Genomic DNA, 22,973 nt, shown 5'->3' on the forward strand with positions numbered 1-22,973 from the left:
TCACTGTGGTAGCTGTAAAAAAACAACAATGTGAGACAATATATCTTCTATACAATCAGATCAATTAGAAACATGATATAATCACATAATATCGGCTTTAATGTAATCAGCCATAATCAGTATTTGTCATGAAATGTTTGGTCCAGTGTCGTTAGAAGCTCATGCTTACAGCAAGTTATGAGCTATAGTCACTGGTCATTCATCTGGAAGATTTTTCCATACCTGATTTCCAACAAAATTCAAAGTTACTAAGACTAATATCATCAAAATATTGGGCACATGACCTCAGTGGTAATTCTATTAAAATATATAATTGTTTTCACTGTTTGACAAATTTTTCAGGCGGCAGTTCAAACACAGCAATGTCTGTATTTTCTTATGTTTTATTTTATATTCTTAATTTTGTAATAATAATAAACAAATATAGCAGATTGTTTCAGTAGGAGGCATCTCAACGTATTCAGTCATTTTAATAGAGATCAAAAGGCTACAATAACAGGGGGAAATTAGTCCATGTCCAAGCAAAATGTTCTTAGATCCTCAGTTTGTTCCTGTTCAGTGATGTTGTTGCTCACATTGGAAATCGTAGCCGAACTCGTGTAGCAGTCTCTCTCTGTTTGTGCGACACAGTCACAGTGCAACAGTGCTGATAATCAAACAGCCACTGTTGAGGTAAAGGTGGGAAAAAGTTCTTAAAGGGAAATTATGAGTCAAGATGAGTCAAACGAAAACATTTTTTTTAAAGTTAATGAAAATATTTTTAATTGTAAACGCATACAGTAGGCAGACCTTGGATATTTAAACTCTTATTTTCTGTTTAAACATGAGTGAGGGGACAGGCAGAGTTTGTGTATCTGCTGTGAGTTGGTTGGTTTCTTTTGTCCTCAGGAAGACTCACACTGTCTTATTCTTCTCATCACCAGTGAACATTGGCTTTTTGAAATTATTCCTAGATTTCCCAGTGCATGCAGTATTTTTGAATACTTGTGAATGTGTACCCCTTGTACTTTTTTAATACTTGGAAGTTACAATAAATACTTAAAGTAGTTGACCTATTTAAACTAAAATACTACTCTGTCATCAGACCTCTTGTACTGACACCAGTACATAACACTTATACAATATAGGTTTAATAATTTGTCCGGATCCTCTGGGTGAGTTCAGAGTAATGGATGTACTGTATATTCGCTATGTGTTTAAAATGTCTAACACTGTGTGCAAAGTGCACACTTGAATGTGGCATCTAAAAAATGTCAACTTTGCTGCTTCATCTCCTCCTCTGTGCTCTGCTGTGCTTCATTATGGTGTCCCCATCAGTAGGTAGAAGGTGAGAGCTACGATGAGCAGTAAGCAGAGGGGAGAGTTGAAGGTCTGGTACGCTGTGGAAGGCATGAAGATGTCCTCGTACTTATAGATACTGATCATGTGGTCGCTGACGGGCGGACTGTCGATGTCATGCCTCGTGATGGAACCTATCGGAAAAGGTAAGACAGTGTAAGATGACAAACAAACATAAAAAGGTTTCACTTTACGCTGATGCTTTACTCACCTTGAATGGCGGGACCCCATGCGAACAGGTAATACCACGACAGGTGTAAGTCCACCAGTGTCTCCTCTCTGGGGACATACAGCGGCCGTTTGAAACGGCAGGTCACCCGATTGCTCTCGAAAACTCCCTCCTCATCTCTGGCCGGGTTCCTCTTGATCTCCTTCGCCCACTGGCCGACGTTATAGAAGTGATGAATCCGCACACGACCGTTGTCATCATGGACGCAGCCCATGACATCGTCTCCGCCCTGAGGATACAGAAAGGAAATAACAAGGGATGAAGACCTTTTCTGCAAAATGCTTCATCACCATATTAACTAAAGCACTAACAATGGTCACGTGTTAGCTGGATGTCAAACTCATCTTTAACGGATGTTTAATTTTTACATATATATTCTATGGTCTTAGTGTAAACATGAACTCAAAGCAGTTCAGCCCATGATTATATTTTCATGTGAATAATTGTATTTTAGAGGGAAAAACTAAATGATATTAGAGGAAACAAAGTCAGAAAACTCAACATATTGTAACTGAACGGAGACATTTGCTTAAATTTGGGCTTACCTTTAAATGTCTTATCATACAATATATACAAAGCTTCTCATTATGGAAGCTTTTGGAATAAAAGCCCACATTCTTACTTTTCCTGTAGTTAATATTTTAACTGACTGTAAGATCTTACAAAGTTGCACAATTTTCAACATGTCCATGTTTGATTATGGATTATTGATTGTACATTTCCAGGAACCTTGTCTGATAGCCTACAGCACCTAAGGTCAATTCTGTTGAAGCAAACCCAACAACATGTGTATTAGCCCGACCTAGATACAGGAATTACAGGAACAGCAGTCAGAGAGGTTGTGTGGCTGCTCACCATTTTCTTGTCAGAGGAAAAACCCACGGCCACCCAGCCGTCTGTGTCTGCACTCATTTCATACTCCACGTCTGTACCAATGCGACGGTAACTCAGAAAGTAGTCGCACGACTCTGCATCACACCCTGGCTTCCCATACCTGGACAGAGACAAAGACAGACAGTTGTTATCTCACTCACATTGAAATATCACACAGTCAAACAGAGCGCAGGGGGAAACATTTGGCTCCCAATATTCAGAATATTAATGTAGAGCCAAAGTAAAGCTCTATTCAGGTTTCAGAGAACAAGCACAGTGGAGAGTTTCCATGTTTAGCAGCAGATCTCTGAAGTCAGGCCACAGAATCTAGGATAAAGCAGCTCTGGGAAATTCAGCTGCAGAAGAGCTCTGTTTCCAGAATGAAGGAGCTGGTAAAAGGTGTTTCTGTCTCTGACCTGATGCAGCCTTTGGTGACTCCACAGTCAACGACTTTGATCTTGGCAAAGGGATCCACTGGTGGAGCTGTGGGGAACGGATAACCTGCAAAATCAGCAACAAAAACACATCTGATGAAGAAGACCATCAGTACTGTGTATGTGTGTGTGTGTGTGTGTGTGTGTGTGTGTGTGTGTGTGTGTGTGTGTGTGTGTGTGTGTGTGTGCACGCACTCGTTGTTAGTTAGGACCTTTTCCAGTCTAAACAGTAGACCTCATGGGGGCCAAAGGCTGGTCCTGATCAAACATAATTTATGAGGGCCTGGTTAAGTTTAGGAGTAATATGTGAACTGTGGTGGGGTTAAGGTCATGAAGTGGTCATGGTTAAGGTTATGGATAAGGTTTTGGTTAGATCGTCCCATAGACTGTACTTTCAGATGGTGGACGTGTCTACACTTCCCCCCACGCTCACTGCCATCTTGCATCTGAGCAACAGCAAGGTCCAATCGAGACACGCACGCCAATCACAAGTCAGCCTGTTTTTACAGCATATCATCAAAAAGCTAATTTAAACAAAAGTGGAAACATTAGCACTTCAACAACCATCAATGTGATTTACCTAAAATAATCATCTTTGAGAAAAGAAAAATCTTGACCTGTACTTTGACTTTTTAGTGTGGTCCATATCCAACCTATTAACATGGAGGAGGTGGGATCTATGACCTATATTGCAGCCAGCCAACGGGGGGGGGGGGGGGGGGGGGGGGTCGAGATGCTTTGGCTTCACTTCTTCAATGGGCTATTTGAGGGTTAAGACTTGGTTTTAGGGTTAGCAGGGTAAGCGGCTAGGGAATTTTATTTTATTGTGTCAATGAGTGTCCTCGCTAAATACAAACGTGTGTGTGTGTGAGAGAGAGAGAGAGAGAGAGAGAGAGAGAGAGAGAGAGAGAGAGAGAGGTGTACTAACAGCAGGGAGCTGGCCTGGGTGCTGAAAGGCTGAAAGGCCTCTTACACAGGAGACAGGTCGAATCCAAGACATGACAAAAAGGGCACATGTTCATTTTCTTCTTGTATTCTCTGTTTATTTGTCTCTATCTTGTGTTATCGACACATATGTTATGTTGGTCCGCATGTAAATGACATGTAAACAAAACCCCACAGGCTGCGAGTCATCAGTAAACCGAGCTGCAGCTTCTCACCGTCATCGGACAGGTATCTGGACTCCAGGAACTCGGAGGCAAAGGTGCTGTACGAGTCCTTGTGCGGCTCCTGGTGCCCCGGCTCTCCGTGCTCCCCGTGGCCGGCCCTGAGTGCTCCCTCGTCGGTGGGGCTCGGAGCGACCCCCCACCATCCGCCCTGGATCAGCAGCACCAGCAGCTGCACGAGCCTCCGCAGGAAAACCATGGCCAATAATCTAAATATGAAACAGCGACATACAACTACTGAACCGAACTGATATCAAACCAGATCCTCATCCCTGTTTCCATCCCTGTTTCTCCGCAGGTCTCCATCGCAGCTTCACTAAAATCATCTCCGCATCATAATTGGCTGCTCGGCTGTTTATTCTCGCGGACGTTGGGGGGGTTCACCGTGTGATTAACAGGCTAATCCAGCTCTAAATTACCCAGACTGGTAATCTAACCATCTAATTCAGATACACGAACATAATCCTCTTTTAAATCTGAGTCTAGCTGCTACTCCTGCTCGGTAATCCGAGATATTAGTCGGTGGAAGTATTGGCTGGATGAATGGTTTCGCCCGGTTTCTCCCTCCTCAGTCAGGCACAGTAACGACCAATGAGGAGCCGAGACGTGCTGCTATCAGGATCGATCAATTGGGAATTATGGTTTATAGACGCTGCTGATAAAAAGGCATTTTTTAAACAATTGACACAGAATCTCTGACAGATTTGAATACTTGGGTGTGATGATGTAAAAACAAAACCATTAACTGGCTGAAATAACCTGATTGACCAAATTTGGATAGACTAAAAATCAATATATATATTTATAGTTAGTTGAAAATAAAATTATTGCCAGGGCCACAGCCAGGATTTGAGTCCCTGTAACACTAAGAATTCAAAATGAAAACTACTATAATTATGGATTACCAATTGGATTTTAGGTTTTGTTTTATTAGGTACATTTTCTGTAAATGTTATTTTATAATATTAGGTTTAAGTGTTTTTCTTTCCCACACTGTCAGGATTGAATTTCTGCTGGAGCAATCTTTTATTTATCTTTGTGGATAAAGTTGATACATTTAAATTTGTGGGATCTAAAAATGGAAAAATCAACAAATGAAATAGTCATGTTTTCTAAATGTTGGACTCCCCCAAAATAAAGACAGACATGACCTCAGCGTCCCTGGTTTCTGAAGTGGTAAAACATCTGGCAAATGTTTTTCACAACTAATAATTTGTGTATTTTTGTGCTGGTCCACATGTAGATGCTGTTTAAAAATGTATAAAGGTTTGTGCAGCCCTATAAGAACTCACGGAAGACATTATTTATTTAATACTGTGCAGCTTTGCTTTAATTTGTGAATTTGTGTCACAATGTCCCCACAAGTCGTGTCCCAGATGCTTTTAGGAACACTGCAGCACATGTGTACCTGAAGTACTGGTGAATTTTTAATCCCCAAGCAAGTATAGATATTATTGTGTACATTATTTAAATGAGTAAAAATGCATTGTTTCAAATGAAAACTGGTGACTCTACTCGTAATCATTATCTGACTAGCTCTGCTTATATCCAGCAACTGCTTGTACACAGTCCTGCCACTTGATGGTGATATAAATCCACAGTTTCAACTTCATATCCAAATCTGCTTGGGAAGTCTCTTCCCAGACCAGCTATCTGTCTCACTTTTATTCTATTATATCCCAGGAAACACCCAAACTCTTGACACAGTGTAGTAACTGTCACTTTAGTTGGCCGACTGTCTCATCAAAAATTCAAGAGTTACCTTTAGATTTTTGAGGATTTCAGTCACCTCAGTGTCTTATTTAGGAATAACACTGCCCCTTACAGACTTATTAAAGCCTTTGACTCACCAGAGAGAAACAGTCTTAACAGAACACTTCAAGGAAATTTAAATTTCATAATGATGGCAGTGATGAATGTAATACATTATATTGAATTGTTTTTGTACTAAGTTTACAACATATTTATTGTATGAGCACACATTTATTTATGAGTTTAATTTATTGCAGATTAACAGCAGATTTTGGTTAAGTTAATACAAAATTAAAATATATATAAAGAAACAACATAGTTTATAAAAACTGTAGTGATTAAACTGTATAACTGGTTACTTTCGTATTTTTTTGTTTGGTCAGTTATGTGGAGTTTCATATTTTTTACCAGGTTCAGAAGTTGAAGAGGTGATGAATAAAGCAGGGAACGTTGCTGTTGACATCTGTGTCCTGTAGGTGATGCTGGTGTTTCACTGTGTGAAGGAAACTTAAATCGAGTGACAATAAAGATGAACTAAAATACATAATCTCACATTAACACACATACTCAAACATAAAGCATGTAAATAGTTTTAAAAAACAAAACACGAAATCTGATGATCACCAGCGAATAATTCGGAGATGACAAAATAATGACACCATTATAATTATAGACCTCTTCGGAGTTTCCCTGCATGCTCTAACATGCCTGTGTGCATGTTAACGTGTGAAATTTAAGCTCACGTTGAACAGCGTGCAGTTCTGAAGAACAACCCCTCATGCATTAAAAATGTGTGTTTTTTTTATCATGTCTCTGCACATACGTGTTTGCACATACAAGAGTGTGTGACCTTTAACCCCCCCTCAATTCATACCGCTTCTCTCCGCAGACACAAATCAACCTGATCAATCGCTCCTCTTATTCTCAATCCGTCCAATTATCCCTCGTTTATCCTCGTATTATTTCCACTTCCACTCCAACCCTCTCGATCCCTCTCTCTCCCCTTCCCAATTACCATTTCATGTAGGGAGCAATGCTTGCTGGGTAATGAGGGACTCTGGGCGTACCAATCTTATCTTAATAGCCTTAAAGGGCCTAACACAAACACTCACTCGGCTTCGCACACTCACACCATCCGCACACATCTGTCCACGCGTGTCAGGCCATAGAGAGAGAGACAGGAGGAGACGGAGAGCGAGAATGAGACAGGAGAGAGGAAAAGGGTGGTGGGAGAGGAGCAGTGAGGAGAGGGTGAGGTTCGCCTTGGGGTGGGGGGTATGGGGTTTGAGGGAGGGAGGGGGGTTAGTCTGGTAAATGTCAGTGGTGTGTCTCCTGGGCCTGAGAGACGAGTTAGTGACAGGAGAACAATGGCCGCTGGATCCATTCAGAAACACAGCTGCTATGAGTGCATGCCTGGATCTGTCGTCTGCTTAGCCATCAACCAGCACTTGCAAAGGTGGAACGAAACACACATATACACACACACACACACACACACACACACACACACACACACACACACACACACACACACACACACACACACACACACACAAACACTATAGGAAAAATGCATACCTGCAACACAGCCAGCCATACACAATTGTGCATCCGGACACACAAGGTAAGCGCAGGATGTTGGGAATCAGTAGTGATGTGGAAGGCATAGTCAGTAAGTAACAGCCCCTGCAGACTCATGTGGCCGATTGAACATACATGTAAGTTGTGCACACTCATATCTGCCACTGCTTCTGCTCTTCCCTCTGTTACCTTAAACAATAAAGGTTATGATTTCCTACAGTGTCGTTACTATTAACAGATCCGACGAGGGGGACCAAAGCCAACAGTGACATGATCTGACAAAGTTTTTAGTCCAAAAATGATTAAGAGAATTGATTACATATTTAAGAGTGACACATTTAGGGAGGAGGGGGTTATGATCTCATTGCTGTTGGATAGCATGGTGGAGAATGATCCAAGGAAGAACACATTAACTTTTGGAGTGAAGGAATGTTCTTTTTTCACATTCTTTCAGAAGAGATCATGTGAGTGCTAATACCTATGAACAGGTAAAATTTGGTTCAGACCTGGATAATGAGCTGGATGGATCTGATCTCAATACGTATGCAATATGGTGATCAAGTGGCCTATCAGCCTTTTTGAATGCCCTTCTAGTTGATACTGTTTATTGATGACAATAAGAAAAATGTTCTCCCTTGGCTTCAATCATTTAAACTAAAATCTGCCTTCTCTTTCTATATATTTGTAATGCAGTTAAACATATTTAACAGCTCCTTATCTCTCCTGTTCCACTCAGTGGCTCATGTATTACAGTGTATCTGTAGCAGAGGTATCATTTGATCCCTTCATAGAGCTGCAGCAGTAAACCCCCCGTGGCTTCTTTCTTTTTATTTTGGCATCTAAACTCTACGTTGGATACCTCCCACCTCATTCTCTGCTGGACAGTATAGCTAGATCACTTATCGACTCAGCCCCACTTATAGCGTCAAGCTATTACCTCGGTCTCTAACTCTCCCACTCGCGCAAACAGTCATAAAGCAGGTCTGTGATCTCGCTGCAGGCCCCTCCACCCCCAGGGCCTCATTTAGGAGATGTCAGAAATCACTTTACTCACAGACGAAAGTAAGAACTATTGACATGTTCTTCTGGCTGCAGAGCGAGTGCACCTCCACCCCTTCCCCTCCCTTGCTTCCCACTCACAGACCAAAAAGACACACACTTTTATTATACTTATTGGGTAATTCTCTGTGACTGTGGGATATGAAAAGCATGTCTGTCTTGGTCCTATTTGCATACCTGGTTTGGTTTGTGCAGTTTGTCTGTTGGGGTCTCTGTGTGTACCAAAGGCTGAGAGGTTCCATTGTGCTGATGAAATGTTTGCTTTAGAGATAAGAAGGCACAGATGAGACATCGATCAGCACTCATTAAACACCTCAACACTGTGATCACACACACAAACACAGGGACACATATTCACATGCACACACTCAGCTAAATGCACAGGTATAGCTGACAAACAGAAATATGTATTTAAGCTCGGAATGTATTTGATCTCATTCCAGCTTTGCACACAGTGCATCCGTGGGAATGACTCTCAAAGCTCGTATTGACAGCTGACTTAAAATGCTTGTTGTCAGTAGACTTATCCATTAAGCTGTGACACCGCTCTCTCTCTGTCTCCATATAGACACGCCGACTGGTCAGGGCCTTAAGCAGTGATTATGGTGTTGGGCAGTGGGAGCTAGGGGCTGCACCGTCATTAGTCTGGTTAATCAGAGCCTTGCTCCAGGTTAAGCTCCGCAGCCTCCAGAGACAGGCTGATGAGCTGAGAACCGTGCCCAGCCTACAGTTCTTGGGTCTGGGCTCCAGCGGCTCCCCTGGTCCCAGCCTGCTCCAGCCAGTAATCTATAACTCTCCCCTGGAGCATGGCATGGAGGCTCAGCCTCCTGGACAACACTGACACACGATGCATGATAATGAGACACACAGAATGACTCACTGTCACACACACCTGTTCGCACATACCCACACTTCCCACTGATGCAGTGTTAGCCATCATCACTGACTTTTTCTGCTCTGCTTCCAAGAGTATTATGCTCAATAAGACTCCAAAAACAAGCGAGTCCCTCTGAGTCGCAGTGACCTTGACTTAATGACCGCTCTCGTTCAACATCTAAATGCTTAACTACTCCTGTCCATGGAGCCCGATAACAACCAGCTCAGCAGAATGAGTGTATAATGACCACAGGGACCAGTGGAACCATCCAGACACACACACTCATACACAAAAAAGATTCCCACGGGGATACAAGGGGCCTCAGCTCAGCAGGGACCCTCCAGAGATGTGTATCTGAACCAGGCCTACCATTGGCCAGCCTTCTCTAACCCAGCATCCCCTGTGAGCTCATTAGCCCCAATCATAACCACTTCCCTACGTCTACTCTACACACTCCATCCATCGCAAACCTGCCACACACAAATTACACTCTCCATCAGGATCGGATGGATAGCGTGTGTCTGTGACCGTAGGAGTGCATGTGTGTTTAAAGGACAAGGAAGGTCGGAGAGCCCTGTGAGCCCTGTGAGCCCCCCGACATTTCCCAGTGGACTTTGCAGACCCTAGTGGAGCAGAGTGGAGTGTTCAGGAGGCGGCAGGAGAGGAGACAACTGGAGGTGAAAAGTCGGCAGAAGGAGGTTAAGAGCTGTGTTTTCAGGTGATGGAGTGGACGACCAGGTTTTCAGGCCCCTGCACTGCTCTTTTGTTCCGTGTGACCCATATGGGCGGAGAGGGAGAGGGGGGAGGAGCGGGAGGCAGAGAGAGATGAAGAAAGAGGCTTTTCATTTAAAAAATGAGTGCATGCTGCAGACACTGGATGGACCCCAGAGAACCACAGAATGGGATGAGACAACAAAGAGCCCCATCATCAGTTTAGTGAATGGATCTGTCTATCCATCCCTTTTATCTCCCTCCGCTTGTTTGTTTTTTTCACCATCTCCTCCTCTCTTAATCAGCCTCTCATTGTGCCATTAGCTGAACCTGTAGTCTTAATCAGAGGCTTGGCACAGTCATCATCGCTATCCACTGCCCTTCTCACCCGCCCACACACGCGTGCACACACGCTAAATAAACACATTTTAATGTGACACCAATCATGTTATCTACTCAATGAGCCCCCGTCCTCCTCCCCTCCCTCATGTAGCCCACAACCCAAACATAACACATGGGACGCCCGTCTCTCCCGTCCGTCAGTCAGCGCCAACACACTGATGGTCTAAATATGTGTGTGTGTGTCTGTGTGTGTGAGTGTGGTCTTCCCAAGGGGAGGGAGAATTATTTCAACGCAGTAACCTGAATCACCTCCTATCCAAAATCTTTGCATAAATACTGTATACACATACACACACACACACTTTTTCTCTCTTTCATTCTGTTTCTCTCTCTCTCTCTCTCTCTCTCATGCATGTCAGTGAGTGTGTATTGATAATGTCCATTAGCATATTTATGATCATTGCCAGCCTCGTATTGTTTGCCCGCTCCATTAATCTTCATCTGGTGCCTCTCGACTGACAGCTCAATCTAACAGGCCATCACTGGGCACTGGGCGCACAGACACACACACACACACACACACACACACACACACACACACACACACACACACACACACACACAAACAAACAAACAAACAAACACAAACAAGAATGCATAGTTGTACATAAAGCATACTTGCATCAACAATCGAGTGGCATTGTCCCACATGTGCACACACACACACACACACACACACACACACACACACACATATTCAGGCAGTCAGCTTGATTGACATCACCCCTGTGAGTGTAATCACCGGAGGTTATCCCACCCAGCTGTGCAGGGGTCTGCTCAGCTTCTCCTGCACAGCGCTGCGGTGTCGTACCCGCAGGCGAGTGTGAGCTCCTTCTGGGCTATAGGTGGGTGATGGTGCCCCTGGATCAGTGTGTACCAGCCTCACTCTGTACATCTGCCTGCACACACACACACACACACACACACACACACACACACACACACACACACACACACAGCCCTAAAATCCACCGTAACGTATCTTGACCCCAGCCCCCTCGTCGTTAAAGACCCCAAAAAGCAAAAAAAATGAAAATGCTGCAGGTAAAAGTGCTGCAGAAACACACACAGGGAGTTAAACTGTGGTGTGTGTGTATCTATTAGGACGTGATGACAACATTTATATGTGTGCATAGACAAGTGAGCACTCCTGTAATGTTTGCACACATGTTAATGTGTTTGTTTAAAGCCAGTGTGAGTGACTCACAGCTGAGTACTGGATGAATGAGTGCTGGAAGCTGGCCAAGTTCAATGGGAGGTCTGTTCTCCTGTTGCCTCTTCCTCCTGCTTCCCTCTCCTCCCTCCTCCTCCTCCTCCTGCAACACCCTGCTGCTCCAGGAAGAGCAACCAGGGAGCCAGGATATCTGTCTGTGTTTGTGTGTTCAAAATAACGCTTGTCACACAGAGATGAGTGTTGTGTCATCCCAACTGGGTTGGGAAAGTGGGAGACACAGTCTGGCCCTGTCAAAGTAAAGAAAAAACGTTTATAACATTTATAAAGCTCATTAATTACATTGATCAATCAATTTTGGTTTTTTGATTTTAGTTTTAGTTTGGGATAGATTATTACACAATAACTTAAAGCTTGCGTATAAACAAACAAAAATAATGACTGTGAGGTTAAAAGACAGAAATTTGAACGACCCAAATGTCCCTTACCTCTCCCATGGAGTACAACAACAGAGAGGGGAGAGGTGAAGGGGGAGACACACCTTTATCAGGATGGGTCTCCCAAAAAGGAGGTGGACATAGGAGTACAGAAACTTTCTCAAACATTCCACATATTGTCTATGGAGGCCTAAACGTGTCAAGTAATAACAGATTTTGTGTAATTATAACATTAGATATTACAATTGCATATTGGACTCTGTTACACATATTGCTGCTGTTTAATTGGCCTTGTTACATTAACCTGACAGGTCGTTTGTCATTCAGGAGAGCACGGTCATCTCTGTGGAGGTTGGAGTTGGAGGGTTGAGATCGGAGGCTCCACACGTCCCTGCTGTTGTCCTCGCTTTATCTGTACCAGCAGTTTTTTGCCAGATCATATTTTCCGGTCTAGCGTCCATCCAACTGGCTGAGCTACATGAAAAAGTATTGCACTAGGTTTGCATGTGGTTTTAAACACCACCACAGACATCATGTTCATTATTAAGTTTGGGGCTACGCTGTGAAGTGGATTTACAATCTCACACAAACGTTCCAGATTTGTGCTTTTTCCTGTTAATGCAACCAGATGTTTTTGCTGCAAATGAGAGCAGCAGTAAAGCATCTCGGCCAGGTAACTTTGACAGAATAAAATAATGTGTGTTGTCTCAGTCTAAACATTAAACATCGGAGGCAAATTGATTAATGGAAAACGTAGGTGATTATTTATTATCATCAATAAGTTACGTATTCTTTTATCGGAGCAGAGTGCAACCTCCTACTTTCAATTTTATTCACCGTTATCATGTGTTGTTTCTTATCTGACTGCACCCTATCAACACTGGTGGACATTTCCTCATAACTTGACATGTGAAACAAGACTTTTTATTGATAAACCCAGTGTGATTTAAATGACGTCTGCTGAGTGAAATCTATGGTCTCGTTTATCTTGAAGCTATAAGATGGTTTGAACCAGAAAACACGTAGAGTAGAACGAGTCGTAATACTTCTCTTTCCTGCACCATAAAGCTATTTTTATAGAGGCTATCTATAATATTCCACTATCAGAGATTATACAAGTTTTATTGTGATCTCCCACAAGAGATGAGTTTTATGCAGCTTTAGTAAATCATTCCTTCTCTCCGTGAAACCGGCTCCAACGACTGTTTTGCCTGTGTGAGGGTGAGAGTTGTGCAGTGTTAACATTTATGAGGTGTAAGCTCATATATTTGAATAGTTTATGGAAGCAGTAAAGTGAGAAATACATAATTTGCTAACATGTACCATGTAAAACTGCTCTTAAAGATGAGCTGTGAATACAAATGCAGGTTTCGTATTGTTTGAGCATATTCTACCGTTCATGAGCAGGAAAGCTCTTTCTCCGCGATGTACTCTCCATCACAGCACAGAATATATACTGTATTTATCATACAACTGCATATTGTTCCTCATTTGATTATTTGTGTACTACTGCTACACAACAGACTCTTCTAAATCTGTCTTTGCAATATTCATACTACATATTTCATATATTTTGTTTATATATACTTTATATCTATTTATTTATTCAGTGTGTTCTCTATTAATAACTTCCTTTTTATTTTTATTTCAACCAATCAAGTATTACTGCTCTATCAATGGAAATCAGAGGGCAACAAGAATGTTATCGTACAGAGACAATAAAGGTTTGAATCTGAAATCTGAAATATTATACTTATTTTGTGTAAAAATACAAAATAAAATGTGGTTGTAATGTTTTTTCAACATTTAAGCCCTGGACGAAATCCATCATTTTTATTCTGCTCTCCTATTGTTCCTTCTTGGAGAGTTTATAATATAAAGCAAACGAGCTGATGAATGTAATAAATTTTTTGGGACAAATTATCAGTAACCTCTTAGTATATTAGAGTCATTTAAATGTTTTATTATATTTATTTATTATAATGTTTGTGTTTTCTTGCCCTCCAGCTTCTGCTGGTAAATGTAATTGAAAAATGTTTGAGGGGAATGGTTTTGTTCCTGTTTGGAAGAATAATCTCACAAAAAATAGAGAAATAAATGCTAATATGTATATAAGTATTTATATTCTATGTAAATTGACTTCTAACAGTCTTACTTCTTCATCACCCAGTTCATTACATTTAAACCAGTATAACACAGACTATAACACCATCCACTTCTTGTGTTTACATTTCATGTACATTTCTGTTTTCAGGGCAATGAGTCCATGACCTGGTTACCGTTACAGCAGAGTTCAGATTGATGTATTAACGCCGCGTTCCTCTCATCATCAGCTCCATTTAGCCCATGATTAACTCCCAATCACAAGGCGTGATTAAAAGTGCGAGTAAAAATATTCCATACATATTTAATATTCCACTAACAAGGGAACCAGCTCCCAAACTGCCAACAAAATAGATATACACCCATAACACACACAAACACACACACTCCCACATACATCTCTCCTCTCCTCGCCTGAAAACACACACCTAAACATTCCAAGGCTATCTCCCCCCACAACCCTGTGCTGGCTACGTGGAATTAGAAAACCAACCCCGCGGTCTCATTAATTAATTAAACACCATGTGCCAGTGGCACCTGGGTACCGGTTATCACTGCCACTCAGACACACCGTGATCTCAATAACCACCACACCACAGGGCACGGAGAGGGAGAGAGAGAGAGAGAGAGAGAGAGGGGATGGCGAGGGTGGAGGGGCTGGAAGGGGACACAACTTTGAGGTAAAGAGAGAAGAGACTTCACACATCATCCGTCTGGGCAGTTAGTAAAGTGGGACACATTCACACGGAGCTAATACTGATGAGTGTTTACTGCTGTGTGTTTGTGTTTGTGAGTCTCTGCCCCCCCTCACAGGCTCCTCGGGGCCTTTTTATCATTTGGCTGAGCAGGGACCCTAAATCACTGCAGGAAAGCCCCCCTCATCATCGACTCTTAATGTGTCTGCATGTGGAACACACACACACACACACACACGCACACACACACACACACAGATCTGCTTTTATTCCTGCTCTGTTAGCATTTTATATTCTTAAAACTCTCTATAAATAGGTAGTGTAGTTAATTTCTGAGTTTCCATTCTTTAATCTTATTATACAGCATAACACTGTATTTTGTACCATGGATACGACTTTCATTTTCTTGTCTAATTTGCGTTCGGTGTCATATTTTTTTAATTTATCCGACCGTGTTTCACAAAGGGTTTCAAATAAAAGCTCAGTTATAACTGCCAACCACAAATACCCATGTAATTCATAATATGAATATGAAAATTAAACTAACTGGGTTCTTAATTTAAAAACAATGGCAGTTTCCTGGGAAGGAAACAATTCATTTGGCTCAGTGCTTCTTTATGAACTGTAATGACTCACTTACATGTTGTCTTCAAACATGTTTTATGCAAAACCTTTCCTAAAGTTTTATTCTGTGTTAAGTTTTGTTCAGAGATTTGTTACTTTATTTTTTATGGGCTGATTAAACTCAATACGTTTCAGATTAAGATTAAGTTTCATAAAAACTACATTAAAGTGGCTGTAAAGTGTCTTACTCTCAATCTTGTGTCGGGATAAATAGATCAGTAATTAATCAATGTCCATTATTGAGTTTGCTGATCGGTAACAGATCAAACAAGCAACAACAGAGCAAATGTCACAGGTGTAAATATATAGAACTGGGATTTTCTGGCCTGAACAGATACTGAATATTAAAAATTTTAAATAATATCCATATCACATAGATATATAAATTGACAAATCTCTGTGATGTTCCAAACACTAGACCTGAGTATCTATTTCAAATCAAACCAAGGCCATCTGCTCTAATTGGACCTATTGGGACAAATAATTTGCAGCTCTGAAAAACAAGTGGCGTTACTGTCGGTTTCTTTGCATTTCAGCTTTTGGAATTGACTCTGAAGAAATGTCTGAATCAATACGAGATGTGGGAATTGAAAAGTCTGAGCAGGGGAGCTACAGTTTTTAAACAAACTGAGACAAATGGCAGATAAAAACATATTTCAGAAAATTAGATATTACAGAGTGTCAGCTTGAGATTAATAGGTAACGTATTAATCGGAAACATCCACAGTCAAGGCTATCAGTGACTAATAAAGGCATTTTAATTATTACACAACCGGGTCACACTGCGTCACAATCTGAAAACACTCTTCAGTCCGTTTGGTCTTTTGATTTCGGCCGACAGCAACAATAGATCCGTTGCAAAACTGGAACAGCATGTTTTCCAAAAAGACATGGCGACAGGTGTGTTAATTATTACATCCAGTCTACTTTATATTATTAGTCCAGTGGTACCTCCCTACATTCCTGAAGGTGTGCGTTTGCCTAAAAAATTATATTTATGTGTAATTATGTTATTACAAACATGTTATTATATATGCAAGAATATACTTGTATTACATACTGAGTCTATTTATTTTAAGATCTATATTAATTCTGCAGCTTTGCATTGTTTGCTGAATATTGTCCCCAACAGGGAGTCCTTCAAATGTCACTCAAATTAAGAGACTTTATTTTATTTTCCTGATTGTCATCATTAGTGGCATTTTATTCTCATTTGAATCCAACGAGTTAAAAAAGATATAAAAGAGCATGTAAAACAGTAAACTGCTCTGACGTCAACCTGTTTCTCTTCAGATTGATCAGAGTGTGTCCACGGCAGATTACGGGGACTTGATTGAGTTTGTGAACCCACTGCTGGGATTGTCTCTTTGGGGGGTTTATGTTGGAGAAGGCTGGGTCATCCATTTTGGGGTGGGAGGTAAGAAACTCAAATGTGACATTGTTTTTAACCTGTTATGTCTCGAGTAGATATTTTCTCTGCTATTCACTCCAATTCACTCCTTACTTTTTTTTTTAATTGTATTCTGCCAACTAAAATACACCAGGTTTATTAACCGACAGTTCATCTTTTTAATTTTTCCCTTCTAGACGAGAACATGACACAAAAAGCCTGCCGCAGCTTCCTTCAGCAGATGGCTCCAAAGTCGAGCGCTGACCGTGTTCTGAAGAAGACCAGAGTCTGCACGCAGCGCGTTGCAGATATCAAACTGCCTCCAGGAACTCGAATCAGGGTCAACAACAACAAACACAACCTGGTTCCGTCAACACAGGAGATGATGAGGCATCGCTCTGACACTTTTCTGCTGCAGGAGTTCCAATACGACCTGATGAACTTCAATAGTGAGCATTTCGCCACATTCGTCCGGTACGGCCACGCTGTGTGCAACCAGGTGAGTTCAGACAGGGATTCAGGGATTGGGAAATATTACATCTACAACCAGACAAACTGGAATTCTTTGTAGAGCTGCAATGATTAAAAGACTGAAAGAGAACTAAATCAAATGTTATAACGAAGTAACTCATTGGTTAACTGATTAATCATCACTGTATTTTTTCAATTAAAAAAAATCTGACATTTGACAGATCCAGGTTTCCAAATCCGATAATCTTCTGTATTTCAGCCAATTATGAAAATAATCATTGGGTACATCCTAATTTAATTATTTTTACTTTTTTAGATTCCCTTTAAGAACAAGAATGAGGTGCATGTGGACACAACTCAGACTCTGCAAATGATAATGCAGCAACGGATGGAGACAGAAACTTGAGATATGTGCGTCTGCCGCACCAACTTTGTTCAGGAGGCAAAATAAAATAAAAAAAATCCTTCACTGCTACTTTGAGAATGTTTCATTGAACAACTCGAGGAACAAATTAATCTGTGCGCTGCATTAACAATGTTTCTGTCTCTATGCTTGCCCAGGAAATCCTTAGCAAACTCTATTAAAGGCCAAAAATACTTACCAACAAAGCAAAGCCCATAAAAGTCACAAAACTATTTGTCCTCTTGTTTATTAAGACTTCAGGAATGTCAATAAGAGCATTTCTATACAGTAGGAGGGCTGAGGAGGCCAGCGCGCAGACACAATGACCTTCTGCTATTCTCCTTGTTGATAATGACCCAGACACAGGCACACCGCCCATCAGCCAGACCTCTAATAAAGCCAGACACACTCTGTCATTTTCTAATAACGTCCACACTGCAGCAAGAGTCATGGACAGGCCAGCCTCTCGTGAATACAAGAGGGGAACTAAGCTCTGGGTGGACAGGAAGTAGCGGAAAGCATCCTGTTTATCGATCTGGGACTGTGTGCTGTCTGATGGCACATAGCTGTAACTGCATTCTTCTTCTTCTTCTTCTTCATCATCATCCCCCAAACACACAAAGACAAAGGCTACTGTAGAAAAGCAAGAAACAACATACACAGTGCAAAAACATTTCAGTCTAACAATCAATCCTTTTGGTACACTCATTTGCTAGGCTCTTGGTTGCCACGCTGCTACACATACACGGTTATATTCACACACACACACACGTAAACACACTTTCAGGGGTGGTATTTTTCCAGAGATACGGTTGGTAAACTCGTTACTCTTTTCTTAATTAGTATAGAGATTCCATCCTTCTTTCCCTCGCAGCAACCCCTCCAAGGGAATGCTGATTAATTGTCCTCTAATACCCCCTCACCTGCCTGCACATATACACATACATTCTCCGTTAGAAAACATCCATTTCAACTCAGACGACTCCAGTGGTCCGTGGTGCACTATTGCGCTGGTTCTCTCCTGCGTCTCCGCCGACCTTCACATCACTGGCTCAGCCTGACAATGTACCCATACAGCTGGTCAGAGAAGGCCTGAAGAGAGAACTTATCTTGCACCCTCCTCCTCCCAGCTTGTCCCATGTCCCTGCGGAGCTGCGGCTCCCTGACGAGCCTCCCCATGGCCTCAGAGAAGGCTTCGGCCGTAGGCTCGCACAAGAAGCCCGTTTCCCCGTCTGCCACACTCTCCAGGGGCCCCCCAGAGTTCACGGCGATAACAGGGCAGCAGCAGTACATGGCCTCCACGGGAACGATCCCAAAATGCTCTCTGCTCGGGGTGTAGAGCACGGCGGCGCTGCCCTGGAACAGTGCCACCTTCAGTGAATCAGAGGGGGAACGCAGGAAAGTGACACAGTCCTTTAAGTGGAGCTGCTCTGCCAGTTCTTTCAGTTCAACGTAATGTTGAACATTCTCAGTAACTCGGTCATCGTAGCCCCCTGCAACCACCAGGTGAACGTCTGCTCTCTGGCTTGGAGGGAGGCTGCTCCTCAGGAAGGCCAGAGCCTCCAGAGCCAGGCCCAGATTCTTCTTTCTCTCGTATCTGTTCAGAGAGAGGAACAGGCAGGAGGTGGCCTCAGGGAGCAGCCCCTCCAGGCCCTGTGCTTCAGTGGAGGGCTGGTCAAAGGTACGTGTGTTGAGGGAAGGATAGAGGACGTCTGTCTGGACTCTGCTCAGACTATGAAAGGTCTCTCTGAAGATGCCTGCAGTGAACTTGCTGTTTACCAGAATCTAAGAGAAAATACAGAGAGATTAGTTCATAAGGACCGCACATATATCACAGGTTCCTATAAGTTGGATAGCAGCCTGAGGTCTGTGATTAGCCGTAAGTCTAGACTTAAATTGAAATGTCATTTCATTTCTATCAGGGCCATGATTTTTTACAACAGCCTGCCTGTGGAGATCAAGCTGTATCACACTTTAAATAATCACCTTGGTGTATTCAATATTACACCTTGTATTTTTATACAAGAGTGAAGGCAAGTCAGGGAAGTAATTCTGAGAAGATAAACTATTGTCTTTTTTTAAATGATTTGTGTGTATTTCTGGCCAGTTAATCAAAAGTGTGTATGAACTGCAGCAACCAAGTATTGTAATAGAGTTAGACAACAATACAAGACATCATTTGGAAACTGTCAAACAGTAAAAACTTCAACCAATGTAGTTTTTTTTCACTTATTTTTTTCCAGAAGGCAAATTGCCTTTCTATCCTGCAATTGCTTTTGAAATATTTTGTATATTGATTGGTATCTTCATTGTATTGCCTGATCCATGCCATGTCCAGCAAATATATATACAAATATATAGTTAATTATATACACATCTTGCTACAGTCAAAAATCAAATCTCAAGCAAATAAAAAAATAGTTTTATTCTTATATTTTTAACCTGTTCTAATGCTTTGATATATTGTATATATTTGCTTTTGCTTTACTGCTTGTTAAACATTCCTCAACACCTTTTCAAAAGATGACTTACATGCATCTGAATGATATTTAAAACAGTCTTGTCCTGTAACCAGACCATCACATTCTCTTGTATGAGCCTGTCTACCAACCTCAGCCATTACGTACCATGTCAGCCATTCCCGTGGTGCGTTCCTCCAGCCAGTCAATGGGAGCCCGGTAAAGCTTCTTTAGAGTTGACCTCCTCTGGGTCAGCAGCTGGTCAGGGAAGTGACAGTAAAACAAAACCTTCTTCCTTTGACGGGAAAGTCTCAACATCGGGATGCACACCGACACCTGAGGTGGAATGAAAGTTGATAATATCAAAAATAGTCTTTTCCCAGAAATAATAATTTTCATTTATTTGTTTTGTTCTATCTCCATATTTAGAAAATTACATTATTGTTGTTTTCTGTAATTTTTAGAATACAACAATACTGTTATTTTCTAAATATGGAGACAGAACAAAACAAATTTTAAAAAAATGTAAAATGATTGCTAAACATTTATAACTCCAGTATATTGTCAATGAAATAATACACAATGGAAATTTTGTAAAAGCCTTTATTTTTTTTAAACACAGACTTAACATAACTCACCAAAGAACACACAAAAACAGACAAAAACAATAAACACAAAAACCAACACAACACTAAAATCACTGTTCGCGTGACATGTTTTGGCTGATTGTACTAACTTAGAGAGTGATGGTTATCTAGCCGATCTGTATACAATAGGTTTCCTTTGTATTTACTGTATGTGTAAGAGGGTGGTACCTTTGTGTATTTGTGTGAAATACAAAACAGTAAAAAAAACCAGCAAGAGTGTGTCCACTTCAGGACACGGTGTAGTAAGAAGGTGAGACACTAAGAGACAGACCCCTGTGCAACACAAAGGAAGCTATTCTCTGAGCAGCAGAGCTGTTTGACAACTCACCTGATCACAGAAGATGACATCATACTCCACCCCACTGAAGAAGACCAGGTAGAGGGCTACATAGATCATCCTCAGGTAGGCACATAGGGCATGTAGGTAACCAAACACACTGGTGGGAAGCCAGTCACCCACACACACCTGTTAGAGGAGTAGCAGAAACAATGAAATCATATGTAACCGATTCCGTGTTATATATTTGCCATTGTTGTGAATCTTTGAGAGAAACGATTACGCAGTGTAGGTGTGTTTACGCACCACAGGCAGGTCTGGGTCCAGGGTTTCTGAGAAGCAGTGTGTTGGATCATAATGGGCCGTCCAGATCTGAACGCTACATCCCTGAGACTTCAGGGCGACAGCAGCATCCACCACCAGCCGCTCTGCTCCACCGATACCCAGGTCTGGATGGAGGAACACAACCCGCACCATCCTGCACACAAGAACGGATCAAATCAATACAATATACAAAAAAAATACAATGCTGGTTTAGGGACAAGGTTTAGAATTCCTGTAGAGTGACAGATAAGCAGATGACTATGAGTATCAGCAGGAAGTACAGTGCAAATAATGTACAAATCAGGAGTGAAAACTTGTAGTAGTGTTGGTACTTAAAGTTTCAGTGTGTGAGATTTAGGTGAAAGGGATCTATTGGCAGAAATTGAATATAAAATAATCCTAGTGATGTTTTCACTAGTGTGTTTCATCTAAATTGTACAAATTGTTGTTTTCTTTAACCTAGAATGGGCCCTTTAGATTTAAATACTTTATATTTACATCAGGAGCGGGTCATGTTTTTTTTTACAGTAGCCCAGACTGGACAAACGTAACACCTTTTGAGTTTTCATGACAACTGAAGGCTACCACAGGTTCTCTCTCATGTTTGGAAGGGGAGGGTGAGGTGAGGGGTGTTCAGCTGCAACATGACACTTCACCACTAACTTCTACACATTGAACCTTTATAAGAATGAAGGCTGTGAGATGCACCAAAGAGACATTTAATTTTCTGTGGAATTCAAACAACTTTAAATCGAAAACAAACAAATCACTGATACAAAACAAAAAACACCCAGTCTTTGATGTAAAGATCTAATGGTAAACTTAGAGATGGAGTGATTTTGCTTATTTTCTGTAACTTCTACATTTCACAACACTTCACGTCATGGCTGTTTATGAGATAATATACATCCATCTACTGTCTGCTAACCACCATGACCACCAGTTCCCATAGAACTGTGCCACGTGCCAGCCAGAGGAGAAGCCTTGGCACCGAACTGCAGGTAAATACACACACGAGACTTTAGATTAGGTTTGATAATATGTGACATACGTGTCTTTGCACATAGATAAGATAATGATACCAACTAGCCTGTAGCTAATGGAAGTATAACAGCTTTTAGATGAACAACTTGTTGGACAGTTGACTTGACTATTTCTAAACGACCACAACCACATTACAATATAAACACATGTTTACCTTCGCTTCTACGTTGTCCAAGCTCGGAAACCTGTGCTGACGCTTATCTACTGCCCGCAGCAGCCACTACTACCGCCTTGAAACTGTGTCGGTCGGGCGCCATGTTGGCTCAAATCAGCCCTTGAGCTCAGGCTACCTGCGCTTCCCGTTAGAACCACAATGGCGTCCTTTTCCTCGACTTAACGGGGACACGTCTCCTTCAGAGTCATAGCGCGTCACTCGTTTGCCTTCGAATTAAAGTCAAAGTAAATGTCTATATTTAATACACTATGATAAATATATATTTTTCAAGTAAATGTAGTGGATGTCTCATGAAGAAAAGCTCTGAAGTTATTGTCTGTATCATTATTGT

General features: G+C 41.6%; 3 protein-coding genes and 1 long non-coding RNA gene across 4 annotated transcripts; 2 read left to right on the forward strand and 2 right to left on the reverse strand.

Annotated features, from left to right (window-relative positions):
* Window positions 1–451: 451 nt before the first annotated feature.
* LOC117777287 (DOMON domain-containing protein FRRS1L) lies at window positions 452–4,505 on the reverse strand. Its single transcript, XM_034611960.1, has 5 exons — window positions 4,035–4,505; window positions 2,857–2,941; window positions 2,423–2,561; window positions 1,550–1,796; window positions 452–1,472 (listed from the first exon to the last, which is right to left on the reverse strand). Exons 1-5 carry the CDS (start codon window positions 4,237–4,239, stop codon window positions 1,300–1,302), a joined length of 849 nt encoding a protein of 282 aa, XP_034467851.1. The 5' UTR covers window positions 4,240–4,505; the 3' UTR covers window positions 452–1,299.
* A 9,526-nt stretch (window positions 4,506–14,031) lies between these two features.
* LOC117776917 lies at window positions 14,032–15,805 on the forward strand. The gene is made up of 2 exons (XR_004616518.1): window positions 14,032–15,519; window positions 15,622–15,805. It is a non-coding gene; the product is annotated as an uncharacterized LOC117776917 (long non-coding RNA).
* Window positions 15,806–16,325: 520 nt separating this feature from the next.
* LOC117776381 (phospholipase A and acyltransferase 4-like) lies at window positions 16,326–17,799 on the forward strand. Its single transcript, XM_034610246.1, has 4 exons — window positions 16,326–16,352; window positions 16,746–16,869; window positions 17,040–17,341; window positions 17,630–17,799. Exons 1-4 carry the CDS (start codon window positions 16,326–16,328, stop codon window positions 17,717–17,719), a joined length of 543 nt encoding a protein of 180 aa, XP_034466137.1. The 3' UTR covers window positions 17,720–17,799.
* Window positions 17,800–17,938: 139 nt separating this feature from the next.
* On the reverse strand, window positions 17,939–22,773 carry alg2 (ALG2 alpha-1,3/1,6-mannosyltransferase). The gene is made up of 5 exons (XM_034611318.1): window positions 22,622–22,773; window positions 21,406–21,577; window positions 21,151–21,288; window positions 20,344–20,511; window positions 17,939–19,501 (listed from the first exon to the last, which is right to left on the reverse strand). The coding sequence occupies exons 2-5, from the start codon at window positions 21,574–21,576 to the stop codon at window positions 18,761–18,763; spliced, it is 1,218 nt and encodes a 405-aa protein (XP_034467209.1). The 5' UTR covers window position 21,577; window positions 22,622–22,773; the 3' UTR covers window positions 17,939–18,760.
* Window positions 22,774–22,973: the final 200 nt, after the last annotated feature.

Source organism: Hippoglossus hippoglossus, chromosome 16, assembly GCF_009819705.1.
Source record: "Hippoglossus hippoglossus isolate fHipHip1 chromosome 16, fHipHip1.pri, whole genome shotgun sequence".
Taxonomy (NCBI): Eukaryota; Metazoa; Chordata; class Actinopteri; order Pleuronectiformes; family Pleuronectidae; genus Hippoglossus; species Hippoglossus hippoglossus.

Coding starts and splice junctions, on each gene's coding strand:
- LOC117776381 (XM_034610246.1), top strand. CDS start 16,326: ATGTTTTCCAAAAAGACATGGCGACAG. Junction 16,353..16,745: donor CCAAAAAGACATGGCGACAG/GTGTGTTAATTA, acceptor GTTTCTCTTCAG/ATTGATCAGAGTGTGTCCAC. Junction 16,870..17,039: donor CATCCATTTTGGGGTGGGAG/GTAAGAAACTCA, acceptor TTTCCCTTCTAG/ACGAGAACATGACACAAAAA.
- LOC117777287 (XM_034611960.1), bottom strand. CDS start 4,239: ATGGTTTTCCTGCGGAGGCTCGTGCAGCTGCTGGTGCTGCTGATCCAG. Junction 2,942..4,034: donor CAGATACCTGTCCGATGACG/GTGAGAAGCTGC, acceptor CTGATTTTGCAG/GTTATCCGTTCCCCACAGCT. Junction 1,473..1,549: donor ATGGGGTCCCGCCATTCAAG/GTGAGTAAAGCA, acceptor CTTTTCCGATAG/GTTCCATCACGAGGCATGAC.
- alg2 (XM_034611318.1), bottom strand. CDS start 21,576: ATGGTGCGGGTTGTGTTCCTCCATCCAGACCTGGGTATCGGTGGAGCA. Junction 20,512..21,150: donor ATGTCATCTTCTGTGATCAG/GTGAGTTGTCAA, acceptor ATTCCACCTCAG/GTGTCGGTGTGCATCCCGAT. Junction 19,502..20,343: donor CCACGGGAATGGCTGACATG/GTACGTAATGGC, acceptor ATTTTCTCTTAG/ATTCTGGTAAACAGCAAGTT.